The 17,319-nt window shown below is 37.3% G+C and overlaps 1 protein-coding gene across 1 annotated transcript in view; it reads left to right on the top strand.

Annotated features, from left to right (window-relative positions):
* WDR72 (WD repeat domain 72) overlaps window positions 1-16,247 on the top strand; it is a 214,124-nt gene extending 197,877 nt beyond the window's left edge. The window contains exons 18-19 of the mRNA XM_055128942.1: window positions 10,595-10,699; window positions 16,192-16,247. Of these exons, the coding sequence (XP_054984917.1) occupies window positions 10,595-10,699; window positions 16,192-16,247 (161 nt within the window). The remainder of the gene's footprint in view (window positions 1-10,594; window positions 10,700-16,191) is intronic.
* The last annotated feature ends 1,072 nt before the right edge of the window (window positions 16,248-17,319 follow it).

The following is a 17,319-nucleotide window of genomic DNA, read 5'->3' as shown; positions in this document are numbered from 1 at the left end:
TTGTAAGGGGCGGCAAACTATTTTGCAGGGTATGACTTATTTTATAAATTCTTTGAAGTAAAGTGAGGTAGTTGGTGCATAAATGATGTGTTGGCCTAGAGGTCTTTTCAGCATTGTCGGCCTGATGTATCCATAATCTAATTTTACACAGATAAAGTACTTGCACTAGACCTATTGTGTTTGTGGAACATATACACTGCCTATGAATTTTCCAACTGTGTGAACTTCACTAAGGACAGAAGGAACTGACACATTGCATCAGACCTGTGATTCTTCCAGCTGTGCTTTCTTATTCAGCATTAGAGGATCCACAGTAGAGAAACAACATTGTTTTCATGACATTAGCCCCAAAATGTGTGTCTAAGATTATCCTGCTTTTCTGTGTCTGGCAGAGTAGATGGACATGAGGCTTAGAGAAGGACATACGAAGCTATGAAACATAACATCGGTTAAATTAAGTTCTACAAAAAAGAAATGGGAAGTATAATGCTAACTCATGGGGTTAATGAAGATTTCACAGGGAAAAAAAAACTTTTGAATTTGAATTGTGTTGAATAAAGGGTAATTTGGCTTAGAAAATTGAAGATTGGGGTGAGAAGATGTCTCCGTTGAGGGATCTTTGCAAAGATACAGGCATCTAAAATAAACAAAATAGCACTGTAGCACTGTCATTCTATTGTTCATCGATTTGGTCGAGCAGGCACCAGTAACATCTCCATTGTGAGACTTGTTGTTACTGTTTTTGGCATATTGAATATGCCACGGGTAGCTTGCCAGGCTCTGCCATGCGGGTGGGATACTCTCGATAGCTTGTCTGGCTCTCTGAGAGGGATGGAAGAATCAAACCCAGGTGGCCACATGCAAGGCAAATGCCCAACCCAGTGTGCTCTCACTCTGGTCTATTGGTACACTCAAGATAAACAAAATAACTAGAAATAATGGGTGCTCTTGTCCCTTTGTAGTGCATGATATCAGTACCAAAGGCAAGTGGAGTGGAGGAGAGACAAATCTCTTGACATGAGCTGAGGCTCTTAGACCTCGCAAAGCCTTGATTCCAGAATTTTCTAATGCTAACTAGAGAAAGGAATTCCAAGTTTTCCTATGCAGTGGAGAGATGATCAGATCTTATTTTAAAAAACAAAACTTGGGGATACCGGGGCAGTCCCAACTGGGGCCGGTGATCGTCTCCGGCCGGGTGCCCGTGCCTCTGCAGAGCCGGTGGATGTGGAACGAGCGGGAACCAGAGACAGCTTTAGGATTTGGGGTTCCAGCAAGTGCTTGTACCCATGTATGGACACTGTGAACTAACTTTGGCTACATGCTGTTCCATGAAGGGAAATGATTCATTTTCAAACTTAAATCTTCGCGGACTTAATTACTATAATACAGAAATTGTAAACCATGCGGCCGCTACCGCGGCCACGTGACATTTTATCACTTCATTCTCATCAGTGGAAAACTTACTATCAAATATTTCCTTGTTAATAAAGCTGTATTCTTGGGGGATAAATTCCAACAAAAATAGTGAGTCTGTTTTGAAACTCTAACAACAATAGTGAGTTGTGTGTTGAAATCTGGAATGTAATCAAGGTAAAGAGAAAAGGAAGTGAAATTATCACTCACGCACAGGGGGGGTTGGGGGGTGAGGGGTGGGATGTATACTGTTTTTTTTTGTTTGTTTTTGCTTTTGTTTCTGTTTTGTTTTTGTTTTTATTGGTGGTGGAATAGGGGCACTGGTGAAGGGATGGGTGTTTGATCATTGTGTAACTGAGATATAAGCCTGAGAACTTTGTAACTTTCCACTTGGTGATTCAATAAAATAAATTAAAAAATAAATAAATAAATAAATAAAACTAGAGTTATGTAAAAAAAAAAAAGAACAAAAATAAAACTTGCGTCAGTTTATAAAATTACCGGCGAGAAACAGCTATTAGCAGATGATTAACCTGGTCACAGTGAGTAGATAAGAGAGCCATTCCTTTGAGTGGCTGGAGGACTTAGAGGTGATAAAATGGCAGTCATACATGTACATATTGTCTGGACAAGTTTCAGCCCATAGGCACATTCTTCAGAGTATACTTTTACATCATAGCCGTTGTCTTCTTGATTCCTTCTTGAGAATTCTGATACTATATAAACTCTTTCTCTCCTATCCCCCACCACTTTCTCCTAGACCCTTGGCTATTCCCTTAAATTCAGTTATGTTCTGTATTGGTTGGCTGTAGCCGGTAGAGAAAGATGCCAGATTCCAGGTAAATATCTGAGCTAAAATATCACAGTTCAAATTTAAAAATAAACGAAGAAGCCTTGTGAGCTTACTTGTTGGTGTCCTAATGGTTGGCTTATTGGTTTGATCATCCCCTTCCTCACGTGGCAGCCTTTGGTAGGTCATCTGCCTACATGGGCACATAATCTCAGTACCCTTAGTCAGGTGATAACTCAAAGCCCTGTTCTTTTTTTTTTTTTTTTACATTTTGGGTCACACCTGGCTCTGCACTTGGGACTTATCCCTGGGAGTGCTCAGGGGACCATATGGGATTCTGTGACTCGAACCCGGGTCAGCCGTGTGCAAGGCAAACATCCTACCCGCTGTGCTATCACTCCAGCCCCAGCCCTGTTCTTTCTTGTTTCTTGTTTCTAGTTCATGTTTCATTTAAATATTTTTCAGAATTCACTGCACTGAAATTGTATTAAACATCATCAACTTTTATGGATTCATCTTGACAATTGCTTTCTACAGCTTATCTAATCAGTCTAACTTCACAATCCAGAAGCACTGAATTTTGCCTATATTTCTGGAAATGTTATATATTCTTCCACATGATAGGTAAAAATTCTAGAGGCAAGCATCTTTTGAAAATTAAGCACACTGATTAATACCACTTTATCTAGGTATATTTCTCTGTACCTTTTGCTTCCCATTTCTTAGTTCTCCATGACAACATCTCTTTGTATTAACCTCATTTTCTGAAAGTCTTATTAGATTATAATGGTTTGGTTTCCCTTTTTCTACGTGCATGTTTTCTCTTTAAAACTCTCCAGTATCTTTCTCTTATCTTTTATTTATATATTCCACTGTCTATCTAATAGCAAAATGAAAATTTCTTCTACTAATTATTTCTATATTTTGACAAATATCTTTTAGTGATATTAGTACAAATACTGAGTGTTAAGCAGTGACAAGGCTTGGGAGTTTATTTTAAAATGCCTTTGTTTGGCTAATTATCCCAGTAAAATTAACAATTTATAATGAGTGGATGTATTTTATATGAATGAATTCCAGTAAATACAATCAAAACAAAAAGCAAGACAAAGCAAACAAAAAAAAAACCTATCAGACCACTTATGTTTCCTATATCTGTTGTAAGTGCAAATTTAGGTGTGGATTTGGGAGATTAATGCTTACTGCCAATTGCATTAGAGAGCAGTTTTTCATTATTATAGGTCACATTATCCTTTTTATAATTGTATTATATGTTATAATATGGTTTTATCTTTTGTGCATTATAGTATGTTTTTAACAACCAGGCATCTTTAGTTCAATTTAAGTAAGTTCTAAACATAAATATACCATTTTGACGTCATTCAAATAGAAAGAAACTCCATTCAGAGTAACTAGGCTTAATGCAAAACATGGCAACTGAGACCTTTTCCTTGTTGCCTCCTTTTTAATGTTGACTAAGAACTAGAAGACGAAGCTATAGACTACATAATTTGATTTCCTTGTTTTCCATTTCCTATCGAAGGATATGAAAGAGCTCTGACACTTGACTAACCATCTGAAACAAACATTTTCCCCTGAGACTGAGACAACCATCAGCTGGGAATACGAGACTGATGACCAACCATTCTCCCCAACTTGATGGTGTCATCTTAGTCCTAGACTATGGAAAGGCCACTGCTCTTATGAATTTCATTGTAATGCCATTGAATAGCTTCTTCTCCTACTGATTTAAAAAGAAAACAACAGTGTTATTAGTTTTGTAAACATTAGTATGGGATAAATTTGCCTATGCTGTGAATCATTATCTTAAATTCATACATAAAGTATATTCCTACATAGTCTCAAATGCTAAAACTTTTTTAAAAATTTTATTTATATATTTATTTAAATTTTATTGCTAGTATTTTTGATTAAAGATTGTTTTTTATTTTTATGACCTTTTTAGTTTTCAAATGCAAACTAGAAAATTATTTACTATAATTTTTTTAATTCTCCCTTTATCCACTGTTCTTCAGTTTATCAATATGTGGGAATTTATTTGTCTTTCCTTATGAAATCTATTCCTTTCTCAGTTTAGTATATTTCTTAAATGTAGACAGCAAAAAATAATGGATTTATGAATTTACTGTAGGATTTGATTCTCATTTTAAAGAGTCAGGCACTTTTACAGAACCTAAACACATGAAAACTGTTATTTTTATTTGCTTATTTTGGGCCCATATCCGGCAATGCCCAAGGATTATTCCAGGTGGTGCTTGGTGAACCACATGGGATACCAGGAATTGAACCTGAGTCAGACACATGCAAGGCAAATACCCAAAGAAGGCTGTCACTGTCACTGTCATCCCATTGCTCAACGATTTGCTCAAGTGGGCACCAGTAAAATCTCCACTGTGAGACTTGTTGTTACTGTTTTTGGCAGTACGCCACAGGTAGCTTGTCAGGCTCTACCATGTGGGTGAGATACTCTCTGTAGCTTGCCAGGCTCTCCAAGAGGGGCGGAGGAATGAACCCAGGTCGGCTGCATGCAAGACAAACACCCTATCCGCTGTGCTATCGCTCCAGCCCTCCCAAAGAAGGCTATGGTTTATAATTTATATGCATTCTTTGAGCCCATTTATGAATTATACTTACATTTAGTAATGAATGAGGTTCTTTCATATAAGATGTTCCAGAGTGCCTTAGTTTTGAGTTAAACTCTTGCACTGTCATCTCATTGTTCATCAATTTGCTTGAGCAGGCACCATTAATGTCTTCATTGTGAGACTTGTTGTTACTGTTTTTGGCATATTAAATATGCCATGGGTAGCTTGCCAGGCTCTGCCATGCGGGTGGAATACTCTTGGTAGCTTGCCGGGCTCTCTGAGAGGGGTGAAGGAATTGAACCCAGGTAGACCGCATGCAAGGCAAACACCCTACCCGTTGTGCTATCACTCCAGTCAACTATGGCTCTGGTTTAACACAAGACACATGGGATTCGTTCCTGGTACTACGTGGTTCTTTATGCACTGAGCCACAAGCAGCTCCAGAGCAATGCTGGGTGTGACACAAAGCAAAACATAATCAATATGAGGATAACTAATGTGTCCTTAAAATGAATTTACTCTGAAATTTATTTCATAATGCTTAAGGACCGAAGGTATAGAAATTATACCAATTTTATGTTAAAACGAGAAAAAGGTCCCTACTCTACTTCTCACCAAGCCTCTCTGGGAGGGTGGGGGAATAGTTGCCAAGGGAATGGGGAGTGTCGAGACACATAGAGGAATCTAGGGAGTCCTCTTCTTGGTAACTGAGGCTAGGGAGTAAGGAAATTCAGCAGAAATGAAAGATTTCTTCATTCCCCGTTACTTTCCTTTGCTGTGTCCCACTATCCAGATTTTCTCATTGTCATAATTACCCCCTTGCATGCAAGTTGACCCAAACTCGATTAATCCTTGACACCCTGTAGGGACCTCCAAGTTCCATCAGGAGGGATCCCGTAGTGCAGAGGCAGCAGTAAGGCCTAAGCACAGGTAAGTGTGACCCAACCACCACCCCAACACACACACACATACACACAAATTAACTGATTTCATATTGTCCACAATTGAACCATTCATTTATTTAGGATGTTAGAAGAATTACATTCACAATCCAATGCATCTTTGCAAAGTGGGCTTTCTCTCTGTCCCGTTATCAAAGAGAGTACAAAGATATTCATAACACGAGGCTTTCAGTTGCCAATATTTTGAGTTGTGTGATGAGGAAATGGAGTTGCCTTATGTCTTTTAGTGGCAGAACTGTCAAGAGAAGTTTGTCCTTTCCCCACTTGCACCCTAAATGTTGATCAGCATCCATTATAGAGGAAATAAAGTTAAACTTTAAGTTAAAGATGAGCCTTGCAACCATTTTCAGTCTATTGACAGCAGAAGTATCTCTCTGCCAAGCTCTAAAATGCATCTTCAAAAACTACTGAAAATATTCAAGAACTTTAGTGACTAACTACAAATGGACTTTGGTATTGATAAATAAAAGTCAATATTTATAGTGAAACGACTTACTGTGATAAATGGACCCACCATTCAGTAAAGATCAAATTATTGATGAGGGAAAAGAAAACCTGACTTGTGAATATCTACAGGTGGGAAGTATTAGCCACTACCATAGTTCAGGGAAAGCTCAAAGAGCTGTTAGAAGGATTAATTAAAAATACGTACAAAAGTAGAAAGCAATATTCTGTCAAAGGAATCATTTGTGGCACTAGGCTAGTGTATTTATTTGGCCACACCCAACTCATATCTTTTTATTTGCCTTGAATAAACTCAGATTTGGAGTTTATATTCCCTCCCCAAAATAGATAGTTCAGTGGGGCCAGAGCAATAGAACAGCTCGTAGGGCATTTGTCGTGCAAGTGTATAACCCAAGTTTGATCTTTGACACCCTGTGTAGTCTCTTCAAGTCTCACCACGAGTGATTCCTGAGTGCAGAACCAAGAGTAATCTCGGAGAACTACCAGGTGCCAGGTGTTCACTCCCCAAGATAGAAGAGAGAATGTGTGTGTGTGTGTGTGTGTGTGTGTGTGTGTGTGTGTGTAATTCAAGTTTCAATTTTGATCTCCCTATTACAGAAGAGTTGCTTATGTATTTTTTAAACCTTGTCACTCCTGGAAAATTGATTCTGAGTCACCTACGCATTACTTTTAATACTATCTCAACTAAATAGAAGTTGTGTAAGGGTGCATCAAATTTTCCTTCATTATTTTACCCTTCACATTTCCTAGCCTAGAGCTCTACTCATAAAATAAAAATAAATATTTGTTGGTTTTATCTTTTAAAAAATTAATTCATTAGAGAAATCTTTGGTGACATATCCTGTCAGAGTTCAATGATGACGCATCGCTGGAAACACCAAAAGAACATTCGAAGTGGTTAGCTTATCAAAAAAGAAAAATGGAGTGGCAGTAATTAACCTCTCCACTGTCTGGCGTTCCAGTCCACATAATATAGGTATTACTTCATAACAAATTTAGTGGCATATTCTATAAGCTACCCAGTAAACATGAACAATTTGCATCATCATACACTTGGAAGTGAAAGTATAATCAAGCAAGTATCTGAAAACACTCTTTATTCTCCTATCCTTATACAAAGCAAACCCACCAAAACCATTAAGAGAGACAAAAACAGGGACCGGAGCAATAGCACAGCAGGTAGGGCGTTTGCCTTGTACACAGCCAACCTGGGTTCAATTCCCAGAATCCCATATGGTCCTCTGAGCACCGCCAGGGGTAATTCCTGAGCGTAGAGCCAGGAGTAACCCCTGAGCATCACCGGGTGTGACCCAAAAAGCAAAAAAAAAAAAAGAGAGAGAGAGAGAGACAAAAACAACTGCTTTTGTGCAGATCTTGAAGCTAAATCTACATCTAACCTCACTTTCTTGAGAGATTTGAGATGACAGTTGAACCTCAGAACACATCACCAACATGAGTATGTGGAAGGTATTTTATGTTGATATCTTAATGTCCAGAACAGAATTTTGCTGGAGCAATGAATAAATAGTGATTTTGTTCAAGCAATGAATAAATAAATGAATGTATAAAAGTTAATAATACATGAAATAATGTATGAGAAAACAGTGGCTGGGATGACAAGTACAGTGTATTTTAGCAAATAAATATAGATTACTGCCTTATGAGATATTACTAATGAATTTAACATCACTATATGATTAATTTCTAATTGTAAATAGTTATATAAATGTATCCCAAAAATGAATTTGCAGACCATATAAACGCAAAATAGAAAAAAATAGAAAATTTTGGCCAATATAAAATAGTATTCAATTTTGATATACTTAAAACATACACAAAATGTTTATGGATTAAACTGGATTAATAAACTATGGATTAAAAACCTCTATAAGTATGACCTAAAGTGAGAAAAATTAAATTAAAGCAAGCTCCATTAATAATTATATAGGTCATAGATATTTCCCCTTCCGACCCATAACTATAGCACTGTAGCACTGTCGTCCCGTTGTTCATCATCTTGCTCGATCGGGCACCAGTAAGTCTCCATTGTGAGACTTGTTGTGACTGTTTTTGGCATACTGAATATGCCACAGGTAGCTTGCCAGGCTCTGCCGTGCAGGATAGATACTCTCAATAGCTTGCCGGGCTCTCCGAGAGGGATGAAGGAATCCAACCTGGTTCAGATGCATGCAAGGCAAATACCCTCCCCCCTGTGCTATTGCTCCAACCCATAACACCATTCATAAATATTCATTCTTTATCCAAAGTGAACCTAAACAAAACACTGAACTGATCCAGCCAAAGGTAATTGAAAGTCCATTTCAACCTGGATCAGAAGTTCACACACAGACGTTAAGTTCATTGGTAAGAAATTTACTGTAGAAGCTCATCTGTGAAACATCTGCTTCATCCATTTTCTTTGCTTTTTCCACAAAATGATTTAAACCTAACTTTTTATGACCAAAGCACTGTTTGACACCCAGGAAACACCGATAAAGGATGCATACATAGTACCTACTACCTTTTTTCTTCCCCAGAAAATTCAAACACAAAATGAAAAGTGGTGTCTATTTCCAATCAAAGCATGCTATATTTTCATCTCCTTATACCTGGTCCCCAAGAGAAGGTTTTAGAAAAGCAGCGAAATCAAACTCCATGTTCACATTTCCACAGGATAGAGAAGTAGAGTGTGTGTCCTTAAAAGGTTACTGGGGACTACTAAGGGAATATTTAGAACAGACATAGGCAATGGTATGTATATACAAGGTTGTATATACATATGTATATGTACATATACATATGCATCTTTCAAGGTATGTATATACAAGGTTGGAGTGATAGTACAGCAGGTAGGGCATTTGCCTTGTACACAGCTGACCTGGTCTCACTTTGTGGCTATGTATGTATGGTATGTATATGGTCTCCCAAGCATCACCAGGAGTAATTTCTGAATGCAGAGCCAGGAGTAACCCCTGAACATCACTGGGTGTGACTCCAAATGGCCAAAAAAAAGTGTGTATATATAGGCCTCTGGCTATAAGCCCCATACACTATGCACACTTTGTGCAAATAAGATGTAATGTGGAAGGGTGGAGATCTGTGAATGCTCAGGCAGGTTCCTGTGTCACTCATTCCATTTGGAAAGTAGCAGAGACTCTGGCCTTTGTATTTGTCCCTTCACTTTCTAATGGAGGTTTTGTAACTGCAGCCAGGTCAACTGTCCCATGCCAACAAGCATATTATTCCACAAATGTGGATTTCCTTTGCTGCTTTTGTGAATAATAAGTTGTATCTTTTTTTTGTGAGGTCTAGAGCTGAGGAGAACGTGGGTGTGTTGGAGGCAGCCCATCTCTCAGAGAGAAAACTACTGGGTCATAAATATTATATATACATTTCATATTGTATGACATGGTTTTTGTCCTTGAGAATTTGCTTTGTCTTGTTATTCATTGGGCTTCTGATGAAGACAATGGCCACGTTTCCTGATGAATGTTTCTGCGAAGTAATGTAATCTGAATTTGTTACATGGGCAGACAATTGCGACCAAGTATTTTAGCTTGTGAGAGAATGCAAACTTAGTTTATGTTTTTCTAACAGAACTAGAACAAATGGTATAAGGTGCTTATGGGAAATATCAGGTTCCCAGGCTAGCTTCTGTGTCTGTTGACAGTTCCTACTCAGAAAACAGACAAGTTGTCTATGACAAGTTGTCTTCAGATTTACCATCCTAAACCCCAGCTGTCATTGCCTGTGGGTGTTGGGGGGGGTGTATTTGTTGGTGTTTTTACACTTGCTTTTATGGCCTCAATCAAGGAGATGGTTTCGGTATTTGATATTTTAGATTTAACTGAATGAAAGAGGATCAAAATGCACACAAATAATTTATCAGCTGTGATTTGTGAGACAAGAGAGAAACCACTGCACCAACTTCCAACTTGTCTTCCTAATTGACTAGCCTGATGACTAGACAGAAGTCTGTGTCCTGCTGCCATTAATTGACTATATTGTTTTAGATTTATGCATTAAAAATACGATTTCTACTTCGAAGCGATCACTTTGTTACTTTGTAGCTTTTAAGCTGATGCCTGAACTTATTTTTCTTCTAAGATAAAGTCTCATCTATAGATTTTTCAACTAATTACATGTCTGCCAATACATACTTAGAGGATACATTTTATTGCAATTTATTATTTGTGTTTGCATAGTATGTCCCTCTAACTATCTGTGGAACCGAAAGGAAATGTTTTAATGCTGTTTATTACCACTTTTTCATCACTTGTGTTCTCTCTCTCTCTCTCTCTCTCTCTCTCTCTCTCTCTCTCTCTCTCTCTCTCTCTCTCTCTCTCTCTCTCTCATAGCTCCAGTCAGTCCAGTGAAGCATGACAACAACTCAAACTCGGCAAACTTCCAAGATACTGAGGACATGCCTGACAGATGTGTCTTGGAGGAGTCCAGGAGTCCAGGTGAAAGCCATTTGAAAATAGTCAAATACTAAGTGATAAATTTGACACACTCTGGGGTCCTTGGAAGGGGGTGGACAGAGATGATATTGTGAAGGGGATGGACGGAGATGATATTGTAACGCAGTTTTCTCTTAGCAGCTGCTCTGTCAAATTAATGATCACCTCCAGGGGTCACCACGCGGAGCTGTTATCTTTTCCTCTTTCATCAAGAATTCAGTTAGAGGAAGTACAAAGGCTTTATGACTGAGAAGGAAAACTGGCATTATGATATTAGTTCATGATCATTAACTTTAGGCTAAACTGGTTAACAGAGGCAGGGATTGGAAAGTGGAGAAATGGCAACCTTTGAAGTATTTTGTATAACGTTCTGAAATGAAAGTGGAGACGTGGAGAGGAAATACATGGTCATCCTAATGTTCTACTTACTTTTCTAAGCCTAACAGTAATGAGTGATTGACTTTTTTCAATGGTTTAGACCAAAATAAAACAAATGGAACTACTTGTTCTACTTTGTTCAGTTAATGTTGCCAAGTTATGTTTCTTGGTGTTTTCACTCTAGAAAGAGTGAAAACACCAAAACAAATTTCACTCTAGAAATGTGCTGAAAGTAAATAGCCAGAAATAACTCAGTGTAGATGCCTGATTCTCTCAGTTTTGGGGACGGGGGGAGCATGCTAGTCTTTGCAGCTACCTAATTAAAAAGGAAAAATATCTTGTCCAAGTTGAGTGGACGTTCCTGGCCCCAAATAGCAATCATAAAATGCTAGGAATGACCTTCTTCCCATCAGTGAGTTAACTATCTCATCACCCTGGACGTGTTTCTGCCCCATATTCAGGCCACTGTGTACCGGCCATCCTCTTGCATTTTTGCGTGCGGCTCTATGTATCTGATTTTTGATTCATCCTTTCTGTGGCCTGTCAGCTTAGCTAAGAGATTTCCAAATCTTGTAGTCTTTGCTGACAGGGGGCAGCTGCAAACAGTCCCCTGATCCTTCCCTGAGGAGAGCGACTGAGATTTAATTTTCAGTGAAAGGTGCAGTCTGCAATCTATGTCAGGTCCCCTAAGTCATCTCCGAACCCCACCAGAGCCAGTGGCGATGGCGTTGTATTTCAGTCCCCTTCACAACACCAAGATGCTTCGAGAGATGGAGTGGGGGCTGTGTGTTCCTTCCCAGTCACAATTTTGCTTTAGCATCCCAGGGAATAGAGAAATGTCATCTTCAGTAATGACAGAAATCTCTTCCAACGCATTAGCTCCATTGCCTGTCATAATATCCAAAAGACAAATGTGGGCTTGACCCACTCCAAAAGGGAGAGGGTAGTGGTATCATTAAGTTTCTCTTAAAATTTATTTTTAAACTACCTTTATCTTTGACCCAAATTGCCAACTTTTGACGAAGATTTTTTTCAACGGATTCAATAAACAGTTTCTAAGATTCACTTACCTAATTGTCAGGCAGACAAATCTGTGAGACAGATTTTTACCCAAGTGTTCATTATATATGGCAAGAACAGATCAGCTTTTTGCCATTCCAGAAGCAGAAAAAAATTCCATTCTGCCTCAGTGGGAGTGAAATTGTGGTGAGTTCAAATATGATACTATCTGAGGACTATGCACAAATGGGTGTACCCCCCAAATTAAGATTAGTTCGAAAGTACAATTACTGATTAGGAATCTTACGTTAAAAAGTGAGTACTGTTCTATATGTTGGACATCATTAAACTGGTAATAAAGAATGAATTACTCTGGCTTTTTCCTCTGTCCATTCCTGCATTTTAAGACATCGAGCCTTATAGGCCTAGAAACCTCTGGAGAGTTCGCTCCGGGTCTCGCCGCCTTCCACTGAGAATTTGTGGCTTGGTTGTCATGGAGACATCGTATTTCTCCAAGAATTGCTCATATTGATCCGTGGCCAGGCGTAAATGGCCAAGCGAGTGTGAGGAATAAAGGGGGCTGGGCAGGCCTATAAAATGACCAGGGCTTGTGGGTTGGAAATAAGCTCATAGCAAACACTTAGGTAAAAAGAAAGAAGCAGTTTTATTTTGTTTCAGGATTTCTTTTTTGCAGTTTGGGCCATTGTCTTCTTTCACGAGGAACTGAAAGAAACTTGTTACTCACTTGTCATATCAGATCTTTGGTGCTTGTTCTGACACAGCTGTCAGCCTTCCAGCCCTGTGCAGTTCAGGGACACACAACAAAGAGGCAGTGACATGAATTATTTATCCGCTCCTTGTGTGGATAAAATTCTGTGATAAGAAATTAAGACACTTCTGACAGGGGGGCTTGTTTAGTTAGAAATATTTTGATGAAAGAACATGTTTCCTTGAAGTATAAGCATTTGAGAGGCAAAATTCTTAAAACTGAACACAAAGAAAGATATGTGCCATGGATGGTACTAAGGGCCTTTCTTGAACTATGTGAATTGTCCACTTTTCAATGTGGCCAAATTAACTTTGAAGCATTGAACCATTCCAATGTAGGAACTCCAAAACCCTAAATATTATTTTGGCAACTTATAGTTACCTTAGTAATCCCTATTTGTCATCTATGAGTAATGTTATTAGCCTTTGTTAAAAGTTAATAAAATAATAAATTTGAGGTTTCATAAAAGATAAGCTTTGGAAGATGTCTCAACTTATAGCGATGTTTTAATAATTAAGGTTACACTTGCAATATTCTATACCAGCTCTTACTCTTTTCCTGGAAAAGAGTGTTTAAATCAGAATACATCATTCTTACGTCTTCATCTAGAATATTGTCACTAATTTTAAATTCCTTGTAATATTTTTATATGTATACAGACACCCTCCTTTGTAAAGTTGATTTTACTCAGTCTTTTAGCTATAATGGATATTGACCTTACATAGTTTTATCTATGCTTTTCAAATGAGTAATATGTTTATTATCATTTTGAATAAATAGTCCTGTTTGTTTGAATAGCATAAAGAAAGAAAATGAGACAAAATATCACTTTTCCGTTCAAGCACTGTTCAAGAATATTGCCTCGTAAAATGTTCTCTGCATATAAAGTCATTTTCTTTGAATGTCTCCTAAACATCATTTTCTTCATATCTCAGGTTTTCTATTGTTAATAACAATCATTTGCATATGCAGAGAACTCAAAAACATAGAATAGCTAAAATATTTTCTTTAAAAGGTAAAGTAGAAAGGGCATCACAGTAGTTTTTTAAAGATCAACTTTTTAGATTTATATGAAAAAGTAAGGTGGTTAACTGATCATCTTCGAATGGAGAGGGTTTGAATTCAGCATGGAGATTATTATTTTACATTGACATCCTGCATCTCCCGTACTGAAGCGCTGAGTTGAAGAGAACAATTCATTTCACTTGGGCTGAGGTGTATTTCTAAGTCACCATACAGAGAGATGCCTGGTGGGGCAATTGTTCTGGCCTTTAGTGTTCACTACTTTATTCATCAAGCCATTGTGAACTCTCCGTTGTTTTGCTCTGCCTACCTAGGTGTCTTTAATCCATTAAGGCTGGCAAAGCAACTTCAGACCCAAGCATTCTTACTCCTTTGACCCTGATGGTGGACCTGGAGGTCTTGTCTTATCAGTGAACGTTTCTCAGCTGAGCTTTTCTTTGGTATAATTCATTAGCAAGGAGTTTTGAAGCACAGATATTCACCCAGATTGAAGCTCCTGGCTTAGATCTTAGTCTACTGCTGCTTCATAGGCATTTGAACATTCCAGAAAACTGAGACAACGGCTGGTGTGTCATTAGAAGCATGGAGACACCACAGTGAATGGCAGAATTAAAAAAAATATTTTAGGGGTCATTATGTTTTTCTCCCCTTGGTCTAGTCTCTCTCCCTATCTCCCTCCCCCCGCCTCTCTCTCCTTTTCTCTCTCTGGAGTTTGGATCATATTCGTTAATGCCCAGGGCTTACTCCTGTCTCTACACTCTGGAGGGCTCAGGGCTCCATTGGGGGTACCAGAAATTAAACCTGGGTCTATTGCATGCAAGGCAAACACCCTACTCACTGTACTTTCACTTGGTCCAAAGGTCTCTTCTGAATATGAATGATGGTATCACAAAAATAGTTCATATTCATCTTTTGCTACTTGACTTTTTGTTCATCATTGTTAATGAAAATGAAAGCTATAGGATATAATAAAATATAGCTCTTCCCCTCATCTTTATAGTCATATTAAAAAATTTAATGTGATTTTCATGAATTGTATCTATAAATGAGAGATTAGAATATGTTAATTACCATATTGACCCAGAAAATTAAGAAATTTACTTTCTAATACACCAGGAATAGCAACACCGTTAAATATGGCTTCAGCTGAAAATAGTGACAATAGCAAGTTTGGAAATAATTTTTTTAAAGGACATGCAGATAAGCATTTTCATGCCATTCGAAGTAGTTTATAATCCTATGCATTCTGCCATGAATAGAACATTTGAGTGGTTTTTATATAGCATGCTATGTGTATAGATCTATATACATCATTGTGAATATTGCGTTTGTGTAAATCTGATGAACAACTCTAGATTTCTCACAGTTTCCAGAGGATACTGCATTGTGGAAAGGCGAAGTAGATTTTTTTCCCCCTTTTCTTTTACTATGCTGGCTCATGAATCACCAGCAAATATCAGGTAGCAAAAAGTAGGACAGATTCAGGGCTGGAGTGTTGGAGATGGCTGATGATGATGCATGAAGCAGAAAAAATGTGGAATCCGTGAGTAGCTCATCAGTCATAGCCATGGAGAGTGCTCCTGATGGTTAATGCAAAAAATTCCTAAAAGAATAATTTCAGTGGTAAAATGTTTATTTTTTTCCTGCTAGCTCTATTTAACAATATCAATGTTTTTGAAGTTTCCTTTAACAAAGAGAGACTTTTTTTGGCATCTACTTTTCAAGCCTATACAATTCTACACTAATTTGTATATGTAATATTTGCTATGACAACTAAACCAAGTAATCAGCTTCTTGAGTTTTGCCAGTTGGAGTAGTGACTTACTATATCTGGTCACATCATTTGTTAAAAAAGCATAACAAGCAGTTAATTAAGCTCAGCTACAACTAGTTTGATAGTTTAATTAAGTGATATTTTAGCCTACACTGAAAAGCATGCCTGCAGCCGGAACATTAATGATTTTAATTCTATAACTCAAACCATATTTCAGTGAATGTATATTACATTTTAAAACTAATTTCTGATTTCACTAGAAGAGTGTAGCTGCTTGGAATTTGTGGTCATTTACTAATCTCAAACCAAATTTGTGTGTAGAAAATTTTTGTCTGTATTGGAAGTTTAAAAGCAGTCTTGTTAATAATGTGCAATGAACTATAGGGGGTTTCACTTACTAGATGAAATATTTAGCTATATTTCATGGATAAGGGGGAAATATAGAAATTATAACCAGTCTACTCCTTGACTCTCTTCCTGTCTTTTTCATTTCCTTCCTGCTTCCTTTCTGTATTTCACCACTTAACCCAGGATATTCTGTTTTGTTTTTAGGTGAGTCAAGGCATCACTCATGGATAGCAAAGGTGTGCTTCTGTAAGGTGTGCTAAATGGAATATCATCTATAGAAATTGGATTTGGACAAATTAAAAGACCACCAATATGCCAGATGTTTATTACTGTTTATAGGCTCTGTTGTTATTGACCATGTCTTGTGTTTGTAATAAATTTGCTAGTACTAATGATAGTATAATTAAAATATAAGAACTTATGTAAACATGCAAGTGAATCGAATTTTAGAAAATCATTGTCTAAATCTTTCTATACTTCTAGTTCTTTCAATACTTCCAAAAAGGAATCCAGGCCTAAGACACAAATTTAACACTCTTTTAATTCCCTTCTCCCTCCTTTATAGTTGCCAAATTATATAATGTGTAACATAAAAACTGCATTGCTTTTAAAGAATGTAACACACAAACAATGCTTTTAATATTGGTTCAATGTATTTTACCTGGAGATTTATCAAATTTGTTTGGTCTGTGAACATTAGAGCATTCTTTGGGTAGAGATTTAACTCTTAGCTGTCACCCTACAATAAGTTCAGCTCTAAACATAAGCATGAAATGTTGTCAACCAATACGCCATTCCATACAGTTCAAATAAATGACATCCAATATAACAGAGACCAATCTTATGTGGCCAAGTTAATTTAGGCTTTAATGACACAGAAGCTAATGTTCACCTTGTTGGCCAAAGATATGAACTTGAAATATAAAAACAACTTATAGTACATAACATTTCATCCTTATCTAGTCTTATAACTATTTTCCCACAAAATTGCTTGACTAGCAGTAATTCTTAAACTAAAATATGCAGAGTAACATAAATAGAAACAGACATGAAATGATCATCTATTAATGACTTCAGTGATGCAATTTATTGCCATGATTGATATTTATAGCTCCTGTATTTATATAAAAATGATCAAAAAGATTATTTGTATGCATATGAATACCAATGTTATCTAATTCATAAAAGTGAAAACAAAGTGTTAATAATATGATCTTTCTATCTAATGGGAAGTTGCATAACTTTAATTTAAATATTTTGTAGAAAACCAGTGTTAGAAATCAAACAACTAATAGGAGGGAAGATTAGACAAAATAACTACATAATAAGTAG

The sequence above is a fragment of the Sorex araneus genome, chromosome 2 (assembly GCF_027595985.1).
Source record: "Sorex araneus isolate mSorAra2 chromosome 2, mSorAra2.pri, whole genome shotgun sequence".
In the NCBI taxonomy this organism is placed as follows: Eukaryota; Metazoa; Chordata; class Mammalia; order Eulipotyphla; family Soricidae; genus Sorex; species Sorex araneus.
Note: the sequence above shows the minus strand (reverse complement) of the source record. Positions and strands in the feature narration are given on the sequence as shown.